At 50.2% G+C, this 23,090-nt stretch overlaps 1 protein-coding gene across 1 annotated transcript in view; it reads left to right on the top strand.

Moving 5' to 3' along the window:
- Nucleotides 1-23,090, top strand: part of ppp1r37 (protein phosphatase 1, regulatory subunit 37) — a 46,903-nt gene that overhangs the window by 14,304 nt on the left and 9,509 nt on the right. The window contains exons 3-11 of the mRNA XM_030380789.1: nucleotides 8,562-8,659; nucleotides 16,349-16,394; nucleotides 16,498-16,598; nucleotides 19,859-19,978; nucleotides 20,935-21,085; nucleotides 21,410-21,565; nucleotides 21,664-21,776; nucleotides 21,962-22,103; nucleotides 22,676-22,842. Coding sequence (XP_030236649.1) covers nucleotides 8,562-8,659; nucleotides 16,349-16,394; nucleotides 16,498-16,598; nucleotides 19,859-19,978; nucleotides 20,935-21,085; nucleotides 21,410-21,565; nucleotides 21,664-21,776; nucleotides 21,962-22,103; nucleotides 22,676-22,842 — 1,094 coding nt within the window. The remainder of the gene's footprint in view (nucleotides 1-8,561; nucleotides 8,660-16,348; nucleotides 16,395-16,497; nucleotides 16,599-19,858; nucleotides 19,979-20,934; nucleotides 21,086-21,409; nucleotides 21,566-21,663; nucleotides 21,777-21,961; nucleotides 22,104-22,675; nucleotides 22,843-23,090) is intronic.

The following is a 23,090-nucleotide window of genomic DNA, read 5'->3' as shown; positions in this document are numbered from 1 at the left end:
CTCAGTCTTTCATCAGTTAATGGGAGCTTTTTAAACAGAAGCGTGACAGTTAGAAGTTACAAACGTGACCGGGACACGGACCTTTTATGCTAATCAACTAACCCCCTTTTTCCCTGGGGGTTGATAAGCATCTCAGAAGGTGGACTTTTATCAAGGTTTATTCTCCACTTCTTAATACTCTATGTTATTCAGAATAAACTTTGCTGGTGGAGCATTTGGGTATTGTCTGCACCTTCAACAAAAAATCTTTGCGATTACGGGATTACGCATTTTTTTGTGTGTTTAATCTTCCGTGTGGCTTCACGTATCGCTTCAACGTTGGGGTCAAAGGTTCTTCAGGTTCGTGTCACAATCATTTTTACTGTATAAGAGGCGAGTTCACTAGGGCCATGTCTGACCTCTTTCAGTCCTCACACCAAATCCCTTTGGATCCCCATTGAGATAATTTTCTCAGTCACTCATGAAAATGTTCAGTAGATTTGTGGTAAATTGCTAATAAGCATAGCAATTACCCACAGTCTTGTGTGCTTGTGTCATTTCATGCGGAAGCATAAGGCCACCAAACTCACATTCTGCTTTTTTAGCTGCCCTTTTTGTGTGGTGAAGTGATCACCAATGTGTGTGCCTGGATTCAGAGCTAGAAACAGAAAAGCAGAATGAGGAGAAGCAGATGCTGACTCTGTCCATAGCTGGAGATAAGCATCTGAACATTGCACGTCAAGCAGGCACTTCTGTTTTCAAGGCTGTGCCAGTGATTTGTGTGATGCACGAATTAGAGAATTGTGTGACCTCATACAACTTGTGCGTTCGTCTGTGTGTGTTTGTTTCGTTTCGCCCCCATTACCCTTTAATCACATAACTCTTAAGTTGTATAGGTAGTACTTAGTGTAGTAGATGAAGGTAGTTAAATGTTTCCCAAATCAGTTTCATGTTAATCAAACATAGCAATCATGAAACGCAGTGAAAGCAGTATTCAAATTTAACTAATGGCTAAAGAGTGATGGATAAAAGTATCTGCTGATAATCCCAAATACAATCTATCAACAGAATTAATTCCTCAGCCACTCTTCAGGCAAAGCAATATTTTCATGGTATGCCAAGGCAACTTTGGACTGATAACTTGTGCTTGGCATTAGCCATTATTTATAAACTGAAAGGCCGCGTTGGCGACAGCCTCTTCCCCGGGGTGGTGAGCCCTTGTGTCTTCCCCAGTGTGTGTTCTGTCAGTCCTGCTCCACGCATTCAAACACCTGTCTTTACTTGTTCCCTCACTGTTGCTGGGGTAAGGGGAGAGCCCAGCCCCCAGAGCCGATGTGTGTTACACCTGGCTCCTGCTGAGGACAGCGGTGTAGAAACAGGAGATGGATCCGTGGCCACGGGGTGGCTGGCCGCTGCTGGGGCCGTGTGTGCATTGGATCAGTACCCTGCACACCATGCAGAAGGAATGCATTGTGGACCCTTTGTAATCCCAGTCATGCTGTGAATCTTATGCAAGATCGATGTGAGTCGGACGGGAGAGCATCCTCGAACCACCGTATCGGGGAATCTGCTGGCTTCTACAGAACGGATAAATGCTGGTTCTTCCGGGATTTGATTCATTATTTATGTCCTTTCAAGTATAACCAACTATTTGTTTTTTAATTTTATTGGCATATGTTGTTCCACACTGGAATAAAGATGAGGGACGGGAACACCTTCCCATGTTCAACACGTGATGGTGGAAACACAAGCTATTGAATGGCCCTTGTTATTCCACATGACTCATGTGTTGGCTGCTGTGTATCTGGGGAGATGTGTTTACACTTCATAATGGGCTGAACGGGTTCCTCCCCTTCCACCGGTTGCAGGGTACGGTTCACACTCCCACTCGTTGATCCTGTTAGCCAGGGCCGAGGCCTGAGTCTCTCTTCTATTCAGTATTCATCAACATACTTGAACCCGGTCCGGCATTGTTGGGAAGTCCTGCTGTGCATTCCTTCCTGTACTGATTTTGTACTGATGCTTTTACAATTCTTCTTGTTATCCGAGGAGAGACGGAGTAGACGTCTGGGTGTACCTGTGTCTCTTCCGCTCCGTGAGTGTCACAGAAATACAAAAACAAACAGTTTCCAGCCGCTGATGTTCTCCAGTTTTCATAGAAGCACTTACTAACTAGCGTTTTGTATATTTTCCAAAGTTCAATCTTTTATTACGTTGGTCCTCAACAGATTGGCAAGATTAGGCCACGCAGCAATCTGTTGGGGTATTTGGGCGTGGCTGTTCCTCTGTGTCGTGTTATTATGGGATACTCCCTTGTTGGCAGCAGGGCTGCACTTCTGGTTCCCACTGTGGCACCAATTCTACAGGGCTGGCCCGCCGCGCTGTACCCTCTCCCGGTGCACTGAGGCCAGGACATGAATGAGAAGTCAGTGAACCTGTTTCTTCCTCAGTCCTCTATTAGCCTGGTCTGGCCCGTTTCTCAGGATTCAACCTGATGCATAGGATTAAATAAGGGAGACAGAATGACAAATCACATGTTTTGGTGCAAAATTAACTTTTTGAATGGTTTGATAAAAAAATGCTGTCACAAATGAGCCTCATTACTTCCTATGCCAGCTTGAGGAAGAGTCACACCTTCTGAAGAGAAGGTGTGTGTCCTGGGGCCAAGGTTCCTCACTGCTGCCTGTTGCCGTCCATTTCATGCTTTCACTGAACCTTGGCTGCAAGGGGCCTCAGAAATGTGTGTTTTGACCATTGGCCATGGCTTACTGACCCTGGGTTAGTGCACTCAGACCCTGGTCACTGGAGAGAGCGCTCGCCCCAACCAGCAGCAATATCCTCCAAGCTTTAACCAGCCTTTAAGTTAGCCTTTCATTGAGTTTGGAAACTCCACTGTGATGGCAGCACTTGATCAAGCGTGTTGTCTGATTTATAATTGTACACCCCCGTTCCCTGGAAGTTGCCCAACAGGGCCAGGAAAAGGGAAGGTGTGTTGCTCCTCAATAACACTGAGCGCAATCGTGTGGCCAGCAGCAAGTTTACGCTAGTCTTTGTCTAACTGCTCTTCCCCACCTGTCGTCTCCGGTGGGCGGGCTGTGAGTTCACCACACAGCTGGCTGTCTCTGCTCCTCTGTGTTGATCTGCTCGACTGCATCGAGTTGCACGCAGTGTCCATGGAGCCACTTGGTACTGGTGGCTAACGGCAGCCAAACCACAGCAGCGCAACCTGCCGTCTGAGACCCATAATGCAACAGTTACTGTGGCGTAGACCTCAGATGTTGGTGTCATCCTGCTGCAGGTTGCCTACATGTAGACAGCAGCCAGACATCGGGATCAAACCCTGTACCTTTTGTGATGGCGCTTGGACACGCTGGCCGCTACACTATCCCACTCTTCACTTTCATGGGCTTTTCGTGCGCTACGATGGATTGCAATGGCGCACTCTTAAACTATCTCACTCAAAAACCTGGGCTGTTGCTTTTCACTGCACATGTTACAGATGCAGTTTCCCAGAGCAAAGACTCAGCCTTGTTAGGAAGTGCCTTTCGATTCCTATGTTAGAGATGGGAGGGATCAACCCTCACACGAGTCCACCCATTCTTCTCAAAAGCCAGCAGACAGGGCTGGCATTAATGCCGTTTACGACCGTAGAGGCCTGCTGCTTCCGTTTAGCACCTGGTTTAGCTAGCACAGTTCTGGGTACATTGTGTACTACTGGCTTCGTCGCCAGACACACCCTCTTTCAATCCCCCTCTCACACACATAAACACAAACATGGATGCATTTGAACCAGTACAACCCATGTTGTGGTTTCTTCACTGCTTCTCTTGAGCAATAATGAAATCAACTCAAAGCAATATATCTTTATGTTTTGCTACTCGTATTTTATGGTCTTTTGTTTTTACAATCTATCGATCTCTATTTTTAGCAAATGTACGCATGCTCACACAATATGAGGAGAGGAGAGGCGATAGATGGAAGAGGATAATTTAAGATTTAGGATGATAATTTACGTTGACGGCAACAATTCTCTATCCACGCCCTTGGTGGGATTTCATCATCGATGCATTAGAAAAGTGCAAACATCTGTATGAGCCGATGTGGCTCCCTGCCTGCAGACAGTATGCCCTGCACAGAGCGGGCTTGGGGTCGGGAAACCTTTATGTACCTCTGCCATGGAAAATAGTTGGGCATGCTACCTCGTGCCCATGACCAAATTGGTACCACTCAAGTCCCCTTAATAGGACTCTCGCTCCTGGTGTCAGGATTAGTCCCTTAGAGCGTCGCATCAAGACTCTTCTCTCCTTTCGGTTAAAACATCATATTTCGGTCACTAGGACATCAGTTACTTGGAGCGTTAACTTTGCTCAAGAGCCACGCATTAATTCAACATCAATCATTATTGTCCCATAAGTGTCTTAATTAGGCTCGAAAGGCTTATTGGTTTATTGAGCCTTTATTTCATTGGGCAACTTGGAGACGATAACGGTTAATGGTGAATTAATGCCCTTAAACAAAGCCACACTTAATCCGTCCCCTAGCTCTGTCCGCAGTGAACACTGACATGTGCCATGAGTCAACAGTCCCGTTATCCACTATTAATAGGCCGGCACTGGATTGACAGGAAGGGAGGTCAATCAACCAGGAAAACCCACAGTGCTATTCAGTGTACGGGGTCAAAGGTTAACTTCCATCAGGAAAACCCGCAGTGCTGTTCAGGGGTCAAAGGTTAACTTCCCCGTAGAACACAGGCACACACATACTGTAGCTGGAAGGGATCTGAGAGGAGATGGAGGCAGTGGGTTAGGGTTAGTGTTAACCCATACTGTAGATGGGTTAGGTTTAGGGTTAACCCATAGTGCTGGGTATCGTGGCCAATTTCCTAAATCGATTAGATTTCGATTCATAAGGTTCTCAATGGATTAATCCTGATTCGATACAATCTGCTCATAATAAATGAAAATGGCTCGACTGTGTTACAAAATACAAATGAACTTGTAAATTGGGCAGTTTAAACTTGAGCTGTAAACAAAACTGTCTCAAGTCTAGAAAGTGCAATTTTGAAATTAGAAGGGAATGTCAAGTGAAAGTATACTTCAACTGCAACATTCCATCGCTGCAAATTGCATCAAGGCATTGTTTATTTAAGTGGAGAAATAATAATAATGGTAACAAAAGAAATAAAAAGATCTTGATATTGCAGAATTTAAATGATATCGATCCAAAATCGATTATATCGATTTTTTTTACCCAGCCCTATTAACCCATACTGTAGATAGGTTAGGGTTAACCCATACTGTAGATGGGTTAGGGTTAGGGTTAACCCATACTGTAGATGGAAGGGATCTCAGTGGAGACGTAGGCAGTGGGTTAGGGTTAGGGTTAACCCTACTGTAGATGGGTTAGGGTTAACCCATACTGTAGATGGGCTAGGGTTAGGGTTAACCCATACTGTAGATTGGTTAGGGTTAACCCATACTGTAGATGGGTTAGGGTTAACCCATACTGTAGATGGGCTAGGGTTAGGGTTAACCCATACTGTAGATGGGCTAGGGTTAGGGTTAACCCATACTGTAGATGGGTTAGGGTTAACCCATACTGTAGATGGGTTAGGGTTAACCCATACTGTAGATGGGCTAGGGTTAGGGTTAACCCATACTGTAGATGGGTTAGGGTTAGTAGGGCCATATGAAATCCGTTTTATTTTTTTCCAAATTCCGTTTTATTTTTTTCCAAATTCCGTTTTTTCCGTTTTAATTTTCATTAATTCCGTTTTTACACTTAAAATCATCAGAACGAGTGTCAAATAAGTGCGAACGAATACAATTTAATCAGATAGAAGACTACATTTATTAAAACATCACAACATTGCACTGTTTTTAGTGCTTCAAATAAAAACATGACATAAATATTAAAGTGCTTATAAACTCTTTTTTTATAAACTCAAATTGTTGTTTGAAGGGGCGTGCCCTGGCTACGGCGTTCATTGTTTTTCATATGGATTTTGGACTTCAAGTGGTCATCGCACGTATCTTTGCGTTTCCAATCGATAGTATGTTGACATATTCTACAAAACACCTGAGTGATAGAAGTGTTTTGGATATTGTTCGGCTCTGAATTTGGGGTTAGAACCGAATTACGGGCGCTTCAACTTCTTCTTCGGCTTCTTGTTTCCCGGAGCGGGACCTATTGTTTGCGTGGTGGACCGGGGATTTTTTTTTAACATTGTTGTGCGAGGGACTGCTAAACATTCAGTGACGTTAATGTCACCTGTGTTGTTTCCCTTTTCCCTCAAAACTGAATTTCACCAAAATAATGGCGAATTCCGCTGCATTCCGCTGCATATTGTAAATGTGACGTCTGATGTGCCTTGTCCCTGTTGCATGTTATATGTGCTGAAGAACAGGAACCTGCTGGAAATCAGTTATTTTACTAAGACAGGCCCGTTTTAAATTGTAACTTTGTTACTTTTAATACTTTCCTGCTTAATAAAAAAAAAATAATAATAATAATTATCAGTTGATTCCGTTTTTATTGACCAATTCCGTGATTCCGTCCGCGTTTTCGTTATCGCGGATTTCATAGGGCCCTAGCTTAGGGTTAACCCATACTGTAGATTGGTTAGGGTTAGGGTTAACCCATACTGTAGATAGGTTAGGGTTAACCCATACTGTAGATGGGTTAGTGTTAGGGTTAACCCATACTGTAGATGGGTTAGGGTTAGGGTTAACCCATTCTGTAGTTGGAAGGGATCTCAGTGGAGACGTAGGCAGTGGGTGTTATAGGGTAGAGGAGAAGAACATGAAGTGAGGACTTGGTCTCACCTTGGTGCCTGCATTCAGAAATTCTGACAGTAGCACAAAGACAGTTTTCCCCTATTTCCCCTTACTCTGCCCACAGATCTCGCAAGTTTCTTAATTTTTATTTCTCATCTTAAGAAATAAGTTTTCTGCAAACTTCTTTCTTCTAGTTTATGGCGAGGTAGGTTCACTCCAGTTACTAACATGCCTAAAATAAATAAAAAAGAAGTTGCTATATGTCGAAGTATTTGGATTTTTCTGAGCAGTTTTCCCTTGGCCTTAATTTGTTAAAGGGTTGAACTGCCCAATCAAGGCCCTGATATAATTCTAACTCAATTTTAATATGCTTGGTTGCAAAGGCTGTGGAACATCTGCCGAATACTACAGGAAACGCCGACTTTCATCGGATCGCTCCGGACTCGCCATTTCGGCTGCTTCATCGTGTGTGTGTGTGTGTGTGTGTGTGTGTGTGTGTGTGTGTGTGTGTGTGTGTGTGTGTGTGTGTGTGTGTGTGTGTGTGTGTGTGTGTGTGTGTGTGTGTGTGTGTGTGTGTGTGTGTGGGCTTGTGTTTAAAAACAATGGCTTCGATTGGCTACCATGAAACATGACTGCCTTAACCAATCATCATCGCTTATCTCTGTCTCCTCACTAGCAGTTTGTGTTTGGAGCCAGGGGTGCGTTCGGATGACGCAGTTTATTACATAAATTCATAGTAACGCACCGCATTTAACGTACAGTAATTACAAACACTGGTGGTCAGAGATGATGTTTGGTTAAGTGCAACTCAAATGGAGTAGCATTCCCTGGGAGGGTTGTTAAGAAGTTTTCACTTTGAGTACACCACACAAAAGGTTTACTAAAAAGACTTTAACATACTACTTGCATAGTATGCTTCTGTGATCTGAGAGCTGTTATTAACCAGCGAAGGGTGTGTCCACGCCCCGCTCAGCTGGTCCAATGAAGAGGTCCCACAGTGCAGGGTCCCCCACCAGCCGGTTCAGGGGCCCCCACCAGCCGGTTCAGGCCCCCCCCCCCTCCCAGCCGGTTCAGGGGCCCCCACCAGCCGGTTCAGGGGCCCCCACCAGCCGGTTCAGGGCCCCCCTCCCAGCCGGTTCAGGGGCCCCCACCAGCCGGTTCAGGGGCCCCCACCAGCCGGTTATGGGCCCCACCCCCCTCCCAGCCGGTTCAGGGGCCCCCACCAGCCGGTTCAGGGGCCCCCACCAGCCGGTTCAGGGCCCCCCCCTCCCAGCCGGTTCAGGGGCCCCCACCAGCCGGTTCAGGGGCCCCCACCAGCCGGTTCAGGGCCCCCCCCCCCCTCCCAGCCGGTTCAGGGGCCCCCACCAGCCGGTTCAGGGCCCCCCCCCCCCCGCCCAGCCGGTTCAGGGGCCCAGCCGGGTCAGGGGCCCCCGCCCAGCCGGTTCAGGGGCCCCCGTCCAGCCGGTTCAGGGGCCCAGCCGGTTCAGGGGCCCAGCCGGTTCAGGGGCCCCCCCGCCCAGCCGGTTCAGGGGCCCCCCCCCCGCCCAGCCGGTTCAGGGACCCCCCCCCCGCCCAGCCGGTTCAGGGGCCCCCGCCTGAGAGTCGGGACGATCTGATGATCAGAGTAGAGCATAAAGTAATCACATAGGCCTGGTGTTATCACAGTGACCTCCCAGCAGGACGCAGCCTATATGGGCCATGGGGATGTTTGGAGCGAGGCGGGGATGTATATCGCTGTAGAAGTAATAGAGATGTTATGCAAAAGGCCCTGTTAACCTTTGACCCCTTGTTGTTATAATTTTCCAGCCCAGAACGTGACCGTGGATGAGATTCTCAACGCCTACAGACAAGGCTGCCAGAAGCTCAACTGCAAGCCCATCGCCAAAGTGCTCAAACAGATTCAGGTGAGGCCCGGACTCCGCTGCAGGGCACCAGGGACACACACACAAGCATTTGTGCACAAACACGCACACAGCGTTTTCCTGGAGGCTGAAGCACCAAGTGCTAAGGAGAGCAGGGTCTCAATGAATTCTGTCCAGCCCGGTCCAGTCAGCAGCAACCCTGCTGTCTAGGGTGATGTGTGTGGACATGGGGAGATGTGTGTGGAGATGTGTGTGGACATGGGGAGACGTGTGTGGACATGAGGAGATGTGTGTGGAGATGGGGAGATGTGTGTGGAGATGGGGAGATGTGTGTGGACATGGGGAGACGTGTGTGGACATGGGGAGACGTGTGTGGACATGAGGAGACGTGTGTGGACATGGGGAGACGTGTGTGGACATGGGGAGATGTGTGTGGACATGGGGAGACGTGTGTGGACATGGGGAGACGTGTGTGGACATGGGGAGACGTGTGTGGACATGTGGAGACGTGTGTGGACATGGGGAGATGTGTGTGGACATGGGGAGACGTGTGTGGACATGGGGAGACGTGTGTGGAGACGTGTGTGGACATGGGGAGATGTGTGTGGACATGGGGAGACGTGTGTGGACATGGGGAGACGTGTGTGGACATGGGGAGATGTGTGTGGACATGGGGAGATGTGTGTGGACATGGGGAGACGTGTGTGGACATGGGGAGACGTGTGTGGACATGGGGAGACGTGTGTGGACATGGGGAGACGTGTGTGGACATGGGGAGACGTGTGTGGACATGGGGAGATGTGTGTGGACATGGGGAGATGTGTGTGGACATGGGGAGACGTGTGTGGAGATGTGTGTGGACATGGGGAGACGTGTGTGGACATGGGGAGACGTGTGTGGAGATGTGTGTGGACATGGGGAGATGTGTGTGGACATGGGGAGACGTGTGTGGACATGGGGAGATGTGTGTGGACATGGGGAGATGTGTGTGGACATGTGTGTGGACATGGGGAGATGTGTGTGGACATGGGGAGACGTGTGTGGACATGTGTGTGGACATGGGGAGATGTGTGTGGACATGGGGAGATGTGTGTGGACATGGGGAGACGTGTGTGGACATGTGTGTGGACATGGGGAGATGTGTGTGGACATGGGGAGATGTGTGTGGACATGGGGAGATGTGTGTGGACATGGGGAGATGTGTTTGGACATGGGAGATGTTTGTGGACATGGGGAGATGTGTGTGGACATGGGGAGATGTTTGTGGACATGGGGAGATGTGTGTGGAGATGTGTGTGCGCTCTGTGCCAGGCTGGAGCCTGCTAGTTGTAGCGTGTAGTCTTTAACATAGACGGTTTTAATATTGTGTGAACAGGCACCAACAACATCAGCTGCATCTTGTAGAAGCCCACAGAAATAACCTCTGAGAAGGCTGTCTTCCAACCAGATCTCCGGTACCTGAGTATAACACGACCAAGGAAACCCCCCACTTACACAACTCAAAGTCCGGTTCCTATGAAAATTAATAAAATTTAAGGATTGTTTTCCGTTTTGTTATGGAAGTCATGCTGTTTTTGAAACTTTGGCTTTGTTTCTTTGTCAATCTGCTATTAAACAGCTAAGGGTTGTTCTTCAAAGACAGCTTTTTAAACGCCACCAAGCGTGTACTTGCTTATGAAAGACAAAATGTTGTATTCATATTTAATTTTCTTTGGTTGACTTTGTGTTGGGATTAGGCAGCACAGTTTGTCCTAATCCTCCCTTTATAAGCCTTTTTTAAGGTTGCTTTCACTCTTCATTTAGTTTGGCTTTACACAGCCGAACAGAATCACTCAAGGTGAATAAATTGATGTGTTGCCTACTCTTTAGTTTATGAGTCGTGACGTTGTATGAATAAACCAATCATGCTCATTATGAGAATGTATTTGAAAAACCTTAAGTGGTAATTAATTAATATAGAATAGTGTCAAATAAAAGAAGGGCAACGGTGAGAGATATAGAAGGTTCTGAGCAGTCTGGGAGGTTCTGAGCAGTCTGGGAGGTTCTGAGCAGACCGTCTGGGAGGTTCTGAGCAGAACGTCTAGAAAGTTCTGAGCAGAACGTCTGGGAGGTTCTGAGCAGACCGTCTGGGAGGTTCTGAGCAGAACGTCTGGGAGGTTCTGAGCAGAACGTCTGGGAGGTTGTGAGCAGAACGTCTGGGAGGTTCTGAGCAGAACGTCTGGGAGGTTCTGAGCAGAACGTCTGGGAGGTTGTGAGCAGAACGTCTGGGAGGTTCTGAGCAGAACGTCTGGGAGGTTCTGAGCAGAACGTCTGGGAGGTACTGAGCAGACCGTCTGGGAGGTACTGAGCAGACCGTCTGAGAGGTACTGAGCAGACCGTCTGGGAGGAACTGAGCAGACCGTCTGGGAGGTTCTGAGCAGTCTGGGAGGTTCTGAGCAGACCGTCTGGGAGGTTCTGAGCAGACCGTCTGGGAGGTTCTGAGCAGACCGTCTGGGAGGTTCTGAGCAGTCTGGGAGGTTCTGAGCAGAACGTCTCTGTAGATATTGCAATATTTGTATTTGTTTCTGCTTTCCTGAGCCACAAGTGCTGGGTGGCCCCTGTAGTCGTTTAATGAGGGAAATGCTAAAAGAATAAAGATAAATGGTACTATGAGCCAACAAGCAGTAAATATGTTCTGATGTTTCTTAAGAGCAGGGACATACAGTCAGAGTACATCATTAAATGCATTGAACTAGTTTAGCACCAGAGAGAACGCTGTATTGAGCTATTATATTCCACCCACACTACGTCTAAAGTCGTAAACCAAACCTTCAGTACGTTTAGAGTACATTAAGACAAACATAGGCCAGGATTTCACACATCTTGCACACATTCAGAGCGTAACTCAATCAGGCTTCATTCTCTTTCTAATCACAGGATTCACACCAAGGCTGTAAATCCTCCCACGTTTGAATGCATTTAATGAAACACGACAGATGTGAACGCACCCTAAGAATCCGGTCCTTTCTCAGAGGAAAGGCTGCCTGGCTCACGTCTCACTAGGGCCCCTCGCTTGTGATTGGTCACGGAACGGAGTGATGAGGAATTAAAGGCTGGAAATGACAGAGGGATCGCATTGCCTCTGGATGACTGAGTTAGTAATTTGCGTCAAAAGTATGTAGAGTGATGGATGGTAAAGGTGAATGACATATTTCTTAATTTGCCGCAATTTCCTGCCCCTAAAAACCCACCCGCTGTTAAAATAGTCTTTCTCCCAGTGATGCAATGGAACATTTGAGGGTCTATTTACATAAGTACCCAAGTCCACACAACAGCCTCCCTCGCTGAAACATAAACACAGCGGAGTTCTGACAGCAAAATGCAGACAGATTCAACTCTGGGTATTGGTACTGGTCCCATACGGTCATACTCAGCCTATCAGGAGCAGCGCCCATACGCTCATACTCAGCCTATCAGGAGCTGAACACCAAGGAGCAGCGCCCCATACGCTCATACTCAGCCTATCAGGAGCTGAACACCAAGGAGCAGCGCCCCATACGCTCATACTCAGCCTATCAGGAGCAGCGCTCCATACGGTCATACTCAGCCTATCAGGAGCAGCGCCCCATACGGTCATACTCAGCCTATCAGGAGCAGCGCTCCATACGGTCATACTCAGCCTGTCAGGAGCAGCGCCCCATACGCTCATACTCAGCCTATCAGGGGCTGAACACCAAGGAGCAGCGCTCCATACGCTCACACTCAGCCTATCAGGAGCTGAACACCAAGGAGCAGCGCCCCATACGCTCACACTCAGCCTATCAGGAGCTGAACACCAAGGAGCAGCGCCCCATACGCTCATACTCAGCCTATCAGGCGCAGCGCCCCATACGCTCATACTCAGCCTATCAGGAGCAGCGCTCCATACGGTCATACTCAGCCTATCAGGAGCAGCGCTCCATACGGTCATACTCAGCCTATCAGGCGCAGCGCTCCATACGGTCATACTCAGCCTATCAGGAGCAGCGCTCCATACGGTCATACTCAGCCTATCAGGAGCAGCGCCCCATACGGTCATACTCAGCCTATCAGGGGCAGCGCCCCATACGGTCATACTCAGCCTATCAGGAGCAGCGCCCCATACGCTCATACTCAGCCTATCAGGGGCTGAACACCAAGGAGCAGCGCCCCATACGCTCATACTCAGCCTATCAGGAGCAGCGCCCCATACGGTCATACTCAGCCTATCAGGAGCAGCGCTCCATACGGTCATACTCAGCCTATCAGGCGCAGCGCTCCATACGGTCATACTCAGCCTATCAGGAGCAGCGCTCCATACGGTCATACTCAGCCTATCAGGCGCAGCGCTCCATACGGTCATACTCAGCCTATCAGGGGCTGAACACCAAGGAGCAGCGCCCCATACGCTCATACTCAGCCTATCAGGCGCAGCGCCCCATACGCTCATACTCAGCCTATCAGGGGCTGAACACCAAGGAGCAGCGCTCCATACGCTCATACTCAGCCTATCAGGGGCTGAACACCAAGGAGCAGCGCTCCATACGCTCATACTCAGCCCATCAGGCGCAGCGCTCCATACGCTCATACTCAGCCTATCAGGCGCAGCGCCCCATACGGTCATACTCAGCCTATCAGGCGAAGCGCTCCATACGGTCATACTCTAGTATTTGGTGGTTCAATGGAACCCGTTCTGCAGGGTCAGGGTCTGGTTCCCCACAGGCTGGTTCTGCCCAGCCTGTAAGAGGGCTGGTAGGATGGGACAGTAACACCACTGTCTCAGGGACTGTTTGTACTGCCCCCCCCTCCCCCCACCCTTACGGTCCCTGTAGCCGGGCCTCTCTCTGCCTTTATAAACACGCACACACGTCTGCATGCGCGTGTGACCCTGCATCATGAAGAGTGATGTAGGCAGGCCGGCCCCAGAGGCTGTGACGTGGCGCGGTGGAAACCCTGGACCTCACCGCCTCGCCCGCAAGTCAGCTGAGACACTGGGCTGACATCACAGCCACTTGTGGAAAGACACAGTAACATGCTAAGCTGCTTCTGTCCCATGCCCGCAAGCTGCTTTTAGACCTGCTGTGTGGGTACATTTCCACTGGGAGTTAACTGGCTTTGGTCCCTCTCCCTCCCTTTCCTATCACTCTCTCTCAGCTCCTAGTGTCTTGCCTAGCTCTATCCCTTATTCACTCCCTCTCTGGTTGTGTCTATGAACACTCTCCCCCTCACCCTCTATCTCTCCCCCTATCTCTCTCTACAACCGAAGCACCAGGGCTGCCTTGACGGCCCCGTCGTTGTTTAGCCCTGCGGTCAGTGGGCCGCTGCTCTCCATTCTGCTTAGTCATCCTTGTGCTAAACCGGCCGTATAAACAGGCCAGGCTAACTAAATAGTTGGCCAGTGGGGGGAGGGGTTAAGGTGAGTTCAGCCATTTGCAGTTCCTCCCCGGTGGCTGTAAATGCGTTCTCTGTGAGGGCCCCGCTGGCGTGTAGACGTGGCAGGGGGCCAGGGCCCAACAGTTTATGTGCATTGAGGGATATTTACAGTAGCAATGCTTCTAGGTGTTGGAAAAGTACATCTCTGACAACTCTGGGCCTGGTAGCTCTCCAAAACCGGACCCTTTGCAGCCTGTCTCTGATCACTGGCTCTTCAGTGCACTGAAGGTTTCTCTCTGCATCACACGTCCAGAGCTCAATGAATAAGTGAAACTATTCAATGTGGTATCCTAGGAACAACCAAAAAACAACCCAAACCAACAACCTGCTCACCAACGCATCCACTGGTTCTGAGCGGCATGGTTCATCCGCGTGGTCCAACATCTGCAGTCAACGTCCCCACACACACACACACCGAGACCTGGGAGGAGAACACTCAGGGCCCCCTAGTGCTCACTCTGAGACACAGCACAAGGCGCTGGTGTTACTGGTGAATGTAGTTTACGCCTTGTTCACACTACATGAGTCCGTCGACGGATGACCTAGGGCGTGTCTGATGTATAGTTGACTAGTCTTTGTAGATGCTTACTGCAGCCAATCAAATCGCTTCCCTCTAAAAAGCCGATGTGTGGATATAAATACAAAAGATGACACAAACAACAGGTGACTAAAAACAATCCTATCATTCCACATTTCTTTAAAAAAATATAACGGCCAGACTTTTCCTGCTTCTTCCTGCTTGTTATTGCACAATGGATCCCGCAGACGCGTATGTGTATTTGCATAACCGCAATCTGATTTCCGATGGATCCGGCGCGGCCTGAAAAGTTGTACATTTCTCAACTTATTGACGCAGGCCAAGGAGCCGAATGGACGGACGGAGCCACAATGCATTTCATGAGCGCCACTAACTGGTTGCAATAAATAAGAATCAAACTAATGAAATGAGCTGCATGCCCGGTGTGAAGCATGGTCCCCTGACCTCTCACAGGCCTGAACACCATCTGTTACTACACGCACAGACACGCAGACACAAGCACTGACACAAGCACACCCCCCGGTCTCTGCTGCAGAGTCTGGCAGAGGGCCTCCCCAGGACGGATACGGCGGCGTCCTCTGCCAGGCTCGTTCTCATTGTGATGGGCTGATGTTCTGCCCCTCTGACACCGTCAGACATGAGAGGGATTCTTTATTGAGCACGGCTTCAAAAGAGTCACCCAACGCCCGCTGGTTTGGTGTATTTATTTTCTTGCTTGTTTCATTTGTAAAGAAAGATCCCAAAACGGGACAGGCTGAAGGGCCAAACACGTGTGAGAGAGTGTACAGTATCAGACCGTGTGCCCAGCAGAGCCCTGGGCAGGGCTGATGGCGGCCCAGAGGTCATCAGGTGCATTGGAGAGCTGCCCTGCTCGGGATAGGGTTTTGTTACGCATAGTTTAAAGGTGTGTGTGTGCGTTCCTTCCCGGCTGAATTATTGTCACTATAATAACAGGGTACATTTATACATTTAGATTACCTCCATCAATTGTTTACCCCCCATTGTAGGAATCCTAAAAGTGCACTCAGCACTCTTCCGTTCTCCAATCCTAGATAATTCAGGTTTTTGCTCTGTGTCACTTATCGTTAAGACTAAAATGTTCCAAGATGGCCTTGCCTCCTCTTTGGGGCATGAGTCATGTCTGCCCCCCTGGGCTCGCTGTGTACGCAGTGATGCTGAACGGCCTGTAGGGCGGCCGTAAGGTGGCCCGTAAAATATATTCTAATCTGCCCTTGGCAGTCGTCAGTCACACTGTCATACTGTCATACAATCGGTCATACTATCGGTCATACTGTCATACTATCGGTCATACTGTCGGTCATACTGTCGGTCATACTGTCGGTCATACTGTCATACTGTCGGTTATACTGTCGCTCATACTGTCATACTGTCATACTGTCGGTCATACTGTCATACTGTCGGTCATACAGTCATACTGTCATACTGTCGGTCATACTGTTGGTCATACTATCGGTCATACTGTCGGTCATACTGTCGTTCATACGGTCATACTGTCGGTCATACTGTCGGTCATACGGTCGGCCATATGGTCATACTGTCGGTCATATGGTCATACTGTCGGTCATACTGTCGGTCATACGGTCATACAGAAGGACCCCGTCCTGGTTGCTTGCTACAATATGTATTATTGTTATCCTCCTCGATGGTTGGACCTGTGATTGGTGTAAGGTGTGCCTCTCGTACTACTCAGTGCTTAACCAGGAGTCCTTTACTAATGCACTGTTGCCTCCTGATCCCTGTAGGAACTGAAAGATCTGACTCAGCGAAACGAATGCCTGGATCTTAAAGGTGAGTGCGCAACACACTAATATGTGACATTCTGGGATTGAAATGGATAATCACCAACAACACATTGTGTTACACTGCTGAGGTGTGTGTGTGTGTGTTCCAGGTGAGAAGCTGGACTACAAGGCCTGCGAGTCCCTTGAAGAGGTGCTGAAGAGGGTGCAGTTCAAGTTGGTGGACCTGGAGCAGACGAACCTGGATGAAGATGTGAGGGAAACGCTCACTCATTCCACCTTCATCCAGTTTCTATTTGTGTTTCTCTGCGTTGCCTCAGACCTTGTGCGACCGGATGTTGTAGGGGTTCATTATGGCGGTTCACAACTTCACATCACTCACATGCCTTTGTATGTGAACAGCATCAGGCACACAGACGCACACACGCACACTTTGAAGACTGGCCTGGGGAGTAGGCTGGAAGGAAGACCAAGCCACAGACTGCATCCTGTCCCGCATGGCTCAGGATATACACAAACAGCTTTGAGGGTTGTAAACCTAACCACCTCGACATTCAAATACTTCCTCAAACAACAACCGTTAACGCTCTGAACCCCAACCCCAACGCACCAGAGAGACGTTAACACTCTCCCTGGCCCCCCTCCAACACTCACTCTAAAGGCTCGACAACAGGGGGTTAATATTGATAGAATAATAATAATAATATCAAACATAATGATCAATCTATTTCTTTAATCTCTTTAGCTGTAAATAGGGTCAGGGTTAACCCTAACCCTATTTCTTTAATCTCTTTAGCTGTATAATACTGACTAAATGCTTGGCGCTCCTGGCCCTGCCCTCTGGAGGAGTAGTGTGTTGCACTCCTCATTCTCCAAGGAGGTTACCCTCACGTCCATCAGAGAGGGTTAGGGTTAAGGAGGTTACCCTCACGTCCATCAGAGAGGGTTAGGGTTAAGGAGGTTACCCTCACGTCCATCAGAGAGGGTTAGGGTTAAGGAGGGTACCCTCACGTCCATCAGAGAGGGTTAGGGTTAAGGAGGTTACCCTCGCGTCCATCAGAGAGGGTTAGGGTTAAGGAGGTTACCCTCACGTCCATCAGAGAGGGTTAGGGTTAAGGAGGTTACCCTCACGTCCATCAGAGAGGGTTAGGGTTAAGGAGGTTACCCTCACGTCCATCAGAGAGGGTTAGGGTTAAGGAGGGTACCCTCACGTCCATCAGAGAGGGTTAGGGTTAAGGAGGGTACCCTCACGTCCATCAGAGAGGGTTAGGGTTAAGGAGGGTACCCTCACGTCCATCAGAGAGGGTTAGGGTTAAGGAGGTTACCCTCACGTCCATCAGAGAGGGTTAGGGTTAAGGAGGTTACCCTCACGTCCATCAGAGAGGGTTAGGGTTAAGGAGGTTACCCTCACGTCCATCAGAGAGGGTTAGGGTTAAGGAGGTTACCCTCACGTCCATCAGAGAGGGTTAGGGTTAAGGAGGTTACCCTCACGTCCATCAGAGAGGGTTAGGGTTAAGGAGGTTACCCTCACGTCCATCAGAGAGGGTTAGGGTTAAGGAGGTTACCCTCACGTCCATCAGAGAGGGTTAGGGTTAAGGAGGGTACCCTCACGTCCATCAGAGAGGGTTAGGGTTAAGGAGGTTACCCTCACGTCCATCAGAGAGGGTTAGGGTTAAGGAGGTTACCCTCACGTCCATCAGAGAGGGTTAGGGTTAAGGAGGTTACCCTCACGTCCATCAGAGACGCTCAAACGGATGCAGGAAGTTAGGAAGTTCCACAAAATGGTGTCTGGATATGGTCATGAAGTGACTAGTGAATGTTTACTCTCATCTCAATCTCATTGGCTCCTCCGATTGGCTGATGTCATTGTAGCCTGCCATTAGCTCCTCCCATTGCATGGTCTCATTAGCTCCTCCCATTGTATGGTCTCATTAGCTCCTCCCATTGCATGCTCTCATTAGCTCCTCCCATTGTATGTCCTCACTGGCTCCTCCCATTGGGTGCTGCTATCGATGAGTCATGCTGGAGTGCTCCTCTCGTCATCCCCCCTGCCTCCCAGTTGAGGAAAGGTTATTCTGTACGTGATGACGCGGCCGTGATGGAGATGCAGAGCAGCCCATCAAGTACGACTTTGTCCCCTCTTGGAAAAACAACCTTTACGACCGTGGTATTACATCATAGGACGGTGACGGACGTCTCTCCCACGGAGCGTCCTTCAAACGCTGCCTGCAAACAGACGGTGCAGTTTATAACCACGGCCTTCCTGCCCTGTGGCACCATGGCGCAGTGTGGTGTCGGTCCACTCTGCTGTGAAGGACCTTCTGAGGCCTCGTTAGCACTAATCCGGCTCACCTGCCCCCGCCCTGACTCCATAACTGTGTGTTCACACCAAACGCGAAACTTGTCGCCCGTTCGCGTTGTCGCCGTAGTTTTGTCGCGCCACACATCATAATCTGTCGCTGTGCAAGTTTTGTCGAATTAGTCGTGCCACAACAAGATAACCACCATTGCATATCTTTACCTTTTGTGGAAGAGGGAGAGACGTCGGAGGACCCGACGCAGTATATTCATAATATTGTAATGACCACGGAAGAGGCAGTGAATGAAGTATTGAATAGACAGAGATTCATTAGATAGGTCTACCTAATAAACCGTTGGAACACACAAGACCGGAAACATAGCAACGCCGGTGAACAAACCCCGAGAAGCCCAATCCCTATGAGAGCTCCCCGCGCTACGGCCATCCGGAGGCGCACAGAGCTTTTGGCCGTGATATTATATATACAAATATTATAATATATACTTTTATAATATATATAGAGCTCCAGGAGTCGCAAACGGCAACATTCACTCTCTTCTCCATGCTGTCGTTCACCCCGGACTGCACTGCACTGAGTTTGACGGTTGAACGCTGATTGGCTGTTACGTTACACATGTGACTCGGTGGCCAAGCTGTTGAATGCTGATTGGCTGTCATAACGCGAAATTCGCGTCGAAGTTGAAATATTAAAACTCGAGCGAATTTGTCGCGCCACAAATCCTCGTGAACGCGCTCGCCTGTGCACGGCGAAAGTGTGGTGCGACAAGTCAAAACTTGTCGCCGGTTTTCTCTCGCGAAAAATTTGCCCGATACGCGTCGATAGTTCACTTTGTATGGGATCCTGTCGCCCCGTCGCGTTTGGTTTGAACGCACAGTAAGGGTCTGGAGCCTCTTGGAGGAGCTCTGCCCCGGCCGACTCATCCCTCCTTTACTACATTTATTATATCCTCCATCTTGTTTGGTCTTTGCCTGACTGTGCCAGGTGCACTCGTCCATGGGCTGTCTGTGCAGGACCTGACAGTCTGTTACCACGGCGACCAGCCCCGCTCTACACTGTCAACACGCTACGGCGCAGCACCGCCAACATCCTCCCAGCGAGGAGAAGAACGGGGCAGCGCTTTTTGAAGAGGATAGACCACCTTTAATGTGTGTGTGTGTGTGTGTGTGTGTGTGTGTGTGTGTGTGTGCACCAGGGGGCGTCGGCGCTGTTCGATATGATCGAGTACTACGAGTCGGCCACGCACCTCAATATCTCCTTCAACAAACACATCGGCACGCGGGGATGGCAGGCCGCCGCCCACATGATGAGGAAGGTGAGAGGTCACACTCACTCCCACCAAAGGTCAACGGCCGGGTTCACCAGATGAAGACTACAGAGCAGAGCCGAAGGTGGCCCTCATCCTCGAGGTCCCATCAGTAGAGTGAGAGGTAGAGAACAAACAGGGTTTCTAGAGGAAGTAGCCGGTAGCGTAGGTGAGGAAGGGGGGGTTGGACGAGGAGACTCTTCCGGTGTCTGAACCTGGAAGGCCTATGTGTCACACTAGCGTCTCTGTATTCACCGTCCTGCCTGCTATCGTCTCAAATTGATCCCATTCAAATAACTAGGCCAGCCAAATCTCAAAAAACATGGATCAAACCAAACATGAGCGTTTACCCAACACTGCGACCTGCTAGCATTTAGCCAGAGTAGAATCAAGCTCCTCAAACGATTTTGAGAGTGAGGGGGTGGTATTTGGTTCACCACTGGTCACACTGGGCACCAGAGGTACTGTGTCCCTATCCTGGTCCTCCTCTCAAGCTAGCATCAAGCTAGCTGAGCATCAAGATAGCATCAATCTAACTGAGCATCAAGCTAGCATCAAACTAGCTGAGCATCAAGCTAGCATCAAACTAGCTGAGCATCAAGCTAGCATTAAACTAGCTGAACATCAAGCTAGCATTAAGCTAGCTGAGCATCAAGCCAGCTGAGCATCAAGCTAGCTGATCATGTTATCTATTCGTTTATTAAACCTGCATACACCTCTGTTAAAGTTTAACTTGAATTGTATAAAAAGGAAATGTTTCCCTTCAAGTCTGAAAGATGTATTCTACCTAAATGGTGCTAAAGTCGATCTGCCAACATTGCGGTTTTCAGGGAGGGGGTCTGCTGGGTAAACGGCTCTCCCTCAGGGGAGGGTAGATCTGCTCACTGGTCAGAGGCCCCCGTCCTGTGGCTCCTCATCGTCATCATCCTCCTCTTCCCTCTGTCGCCCTAACCCTAACCCTTCAGACCAGCTCCCTCCAGTACCTGGACGCCCGCAACAGCCCCCTGCTGGACCACTCGGCCCCCTTCGTGGCCCGGGCCCTGAGGATCAGTGGCAGCCTGGTGGTCCTCCACCTGGAGAACGCCGGCCTCTCAGGACGGCCCCTCATGCTGCTGGGTGAGGCCCGGGGGGGGGGGGGGGGGGGGGGGGGGTGGGGGGAAGAGACGGAGGGGGAGGGGGAGAGGTTAGCTAACCCTAACGCCGGCTTGTCCGGACGGCCCCTAATGCTGCTGGGTGAGGCCCAGGGGGGGGGGGGCGGGGGAAGAGGTTAGCTAATCCTAACCCTAACGCCGGCTTGTGGGGCTTGTGGGGGGACCTGAGACCGGGAGGGGGAGGGGGACGGGGCGACGGAGGGGGACCTGAGAGACCAGTTAGGGGGGAAGGGGGCAGACGTCCCTGGAGGGGGTGGATCCGTCGTCTAACCGTCTTGCTCTGGTCCAGCCACGGCGCTGAAGATGAACATGAACCTGCGGGAGCTATACCTGGCGGACAACAAGCTGAACGGCCTGCAGGACTCTGCGCAGCTGGGGAACCTGCTCAAGTTCAACTACAACATCCAGATCCTGGACCTGCGCAACAACCACATCCTGGACACGGGTGAGTGTCTGGGAGGTGACCCCCTCCCCGTGGAACGGCGGGGGGACGGCGTGTTCACCCGGCGCTAGCTCATGTGTCTCCCCCCCTCCCCCCCACAGGGCTGGCCTACGTCTGTGAGGGCCTGAAGGAGCAGAGGAAGGGCCTGGTCACCCTGGTGCTGTGGAACAACCAGCTCACGCACCACGGCATGGGCTACCTGGCAGCCGCTCTGGTACGTGACGGTGGACACGCCCGGTCTGAGTGGCTCGCCCAGTCTGAGTGGCTCTCCCGGTCTGAGTGGCACTCCCGGTCTGAGTGAAAACATGGCGTCTGTGACGCAGGTTCCCGCGTCAAGCTCGCCATGGTCGTCTCACTGGTCAGGACGTCCCCAACATGAGGTTCTCTTCTGCCCCCCAGCCGTGCACCCAGAGCCTGGAGACACTCAACCTGGGCCACAACTCCATTGGGAACGAGGGCGTCCACCAGCTGAAGGACGGCCTGATCTCCAACCGTTCGGTGCTGCGTCTGGGCCTGGCCTCCACCAAGCTCTCCTGTGAAGGTAGCTCCCCCCCCCCGCTCCATACCCCTAACCCGGGTTAGTGTAGAGGGGGCAGTGTGGCTCAGGAGGTAGAGGGGCTCGGCTGGTAACCCTAACCCTAACCTAAGGAGGTAGAGGGGCTCGGCTGGTAACCCTATGGTTAACCCTAACCCATGTATTCATTAACATGACATTGTTTTTTATTTAACCATAGCCAACAAACGTCATAAATCATATTAAGGTACAACTTATATGTGTTATACAGTATTAGTGATTACTCGATTAAGGACAATGAAGCCGTCTCACCTCAGGAAGTAAACAAAACGGTGGAAAGCGTGACATTTTTGTAAGATTAACATACATTTTGACAGCTTTAGTGCGTATATAAACCTATAAACACAAAAGAGGTAGTAGACTTAAATGTACTTGCAGAATATAACTGTGAACATTGGTAGTAGTGATGCTACACTATTGTCACACGCTCACAAACGTACACACACACACTTTCTCGTGCATGCCCACATGCTCCCACTCTCTCTCACTTTCCCTCTCCCTAACTCACTCCTCCCTCCCTCCCTCTCCCCCTCCCCCAGGCGCGGTGGCGGTGGCTGAGTTCATCGCTGAGAGCTCCCGGCTGCTGCGTCTGGACCTGCGGGAGAACGAAGTGAAGACGGGCGGCCTAATGGCTCTGTCCCTCGCCCTGAAGGTCAACACGTCCCTGCTGAGGCTAGACCTGGACCGCGAGCCCAAGAAGGAGACGGTAAGGCTCAGCCCTAACCCTAACCCTAACCCAAGAAGGAGACGGTAAGGCTCAGCCCTAACCCTAACCCAAGAAGGAGACGGTAAGGCTCAGCCCTAACCCTAACCCAAGAAGGAGACGGTAAGGCTCAGCCCTAACCCTAACCCAAGAAGAAGACGGTAAGGCTCAACCCTAACCCAAGAAGGAGACGGTACGGCTCAGCCCTAACCCTAACCCAAGAAGGAGACGGTAAGGCTCAGCCCTAACCC

The sequence above is a fragment of the Gadus morhua genome, chromosome 16 (genome assembly GCF_902167405.1).
Source record: "Gadus morhua chromosome 16, gadMor3.0, whole genome shotgun sequence".
NCBI classification, from domain to species: domain Eukaryota; kingdom Metazoa; phylum Chordata; class Actinopteri; order Gadiformes; family Gadidae; genus Gadus; species Gadus morhua.
The sequence above is the reverse complement of the archived record's forward strand: the minus strand, read 5'-3'. Positions and strand labels throughout refer to the sequence as shown.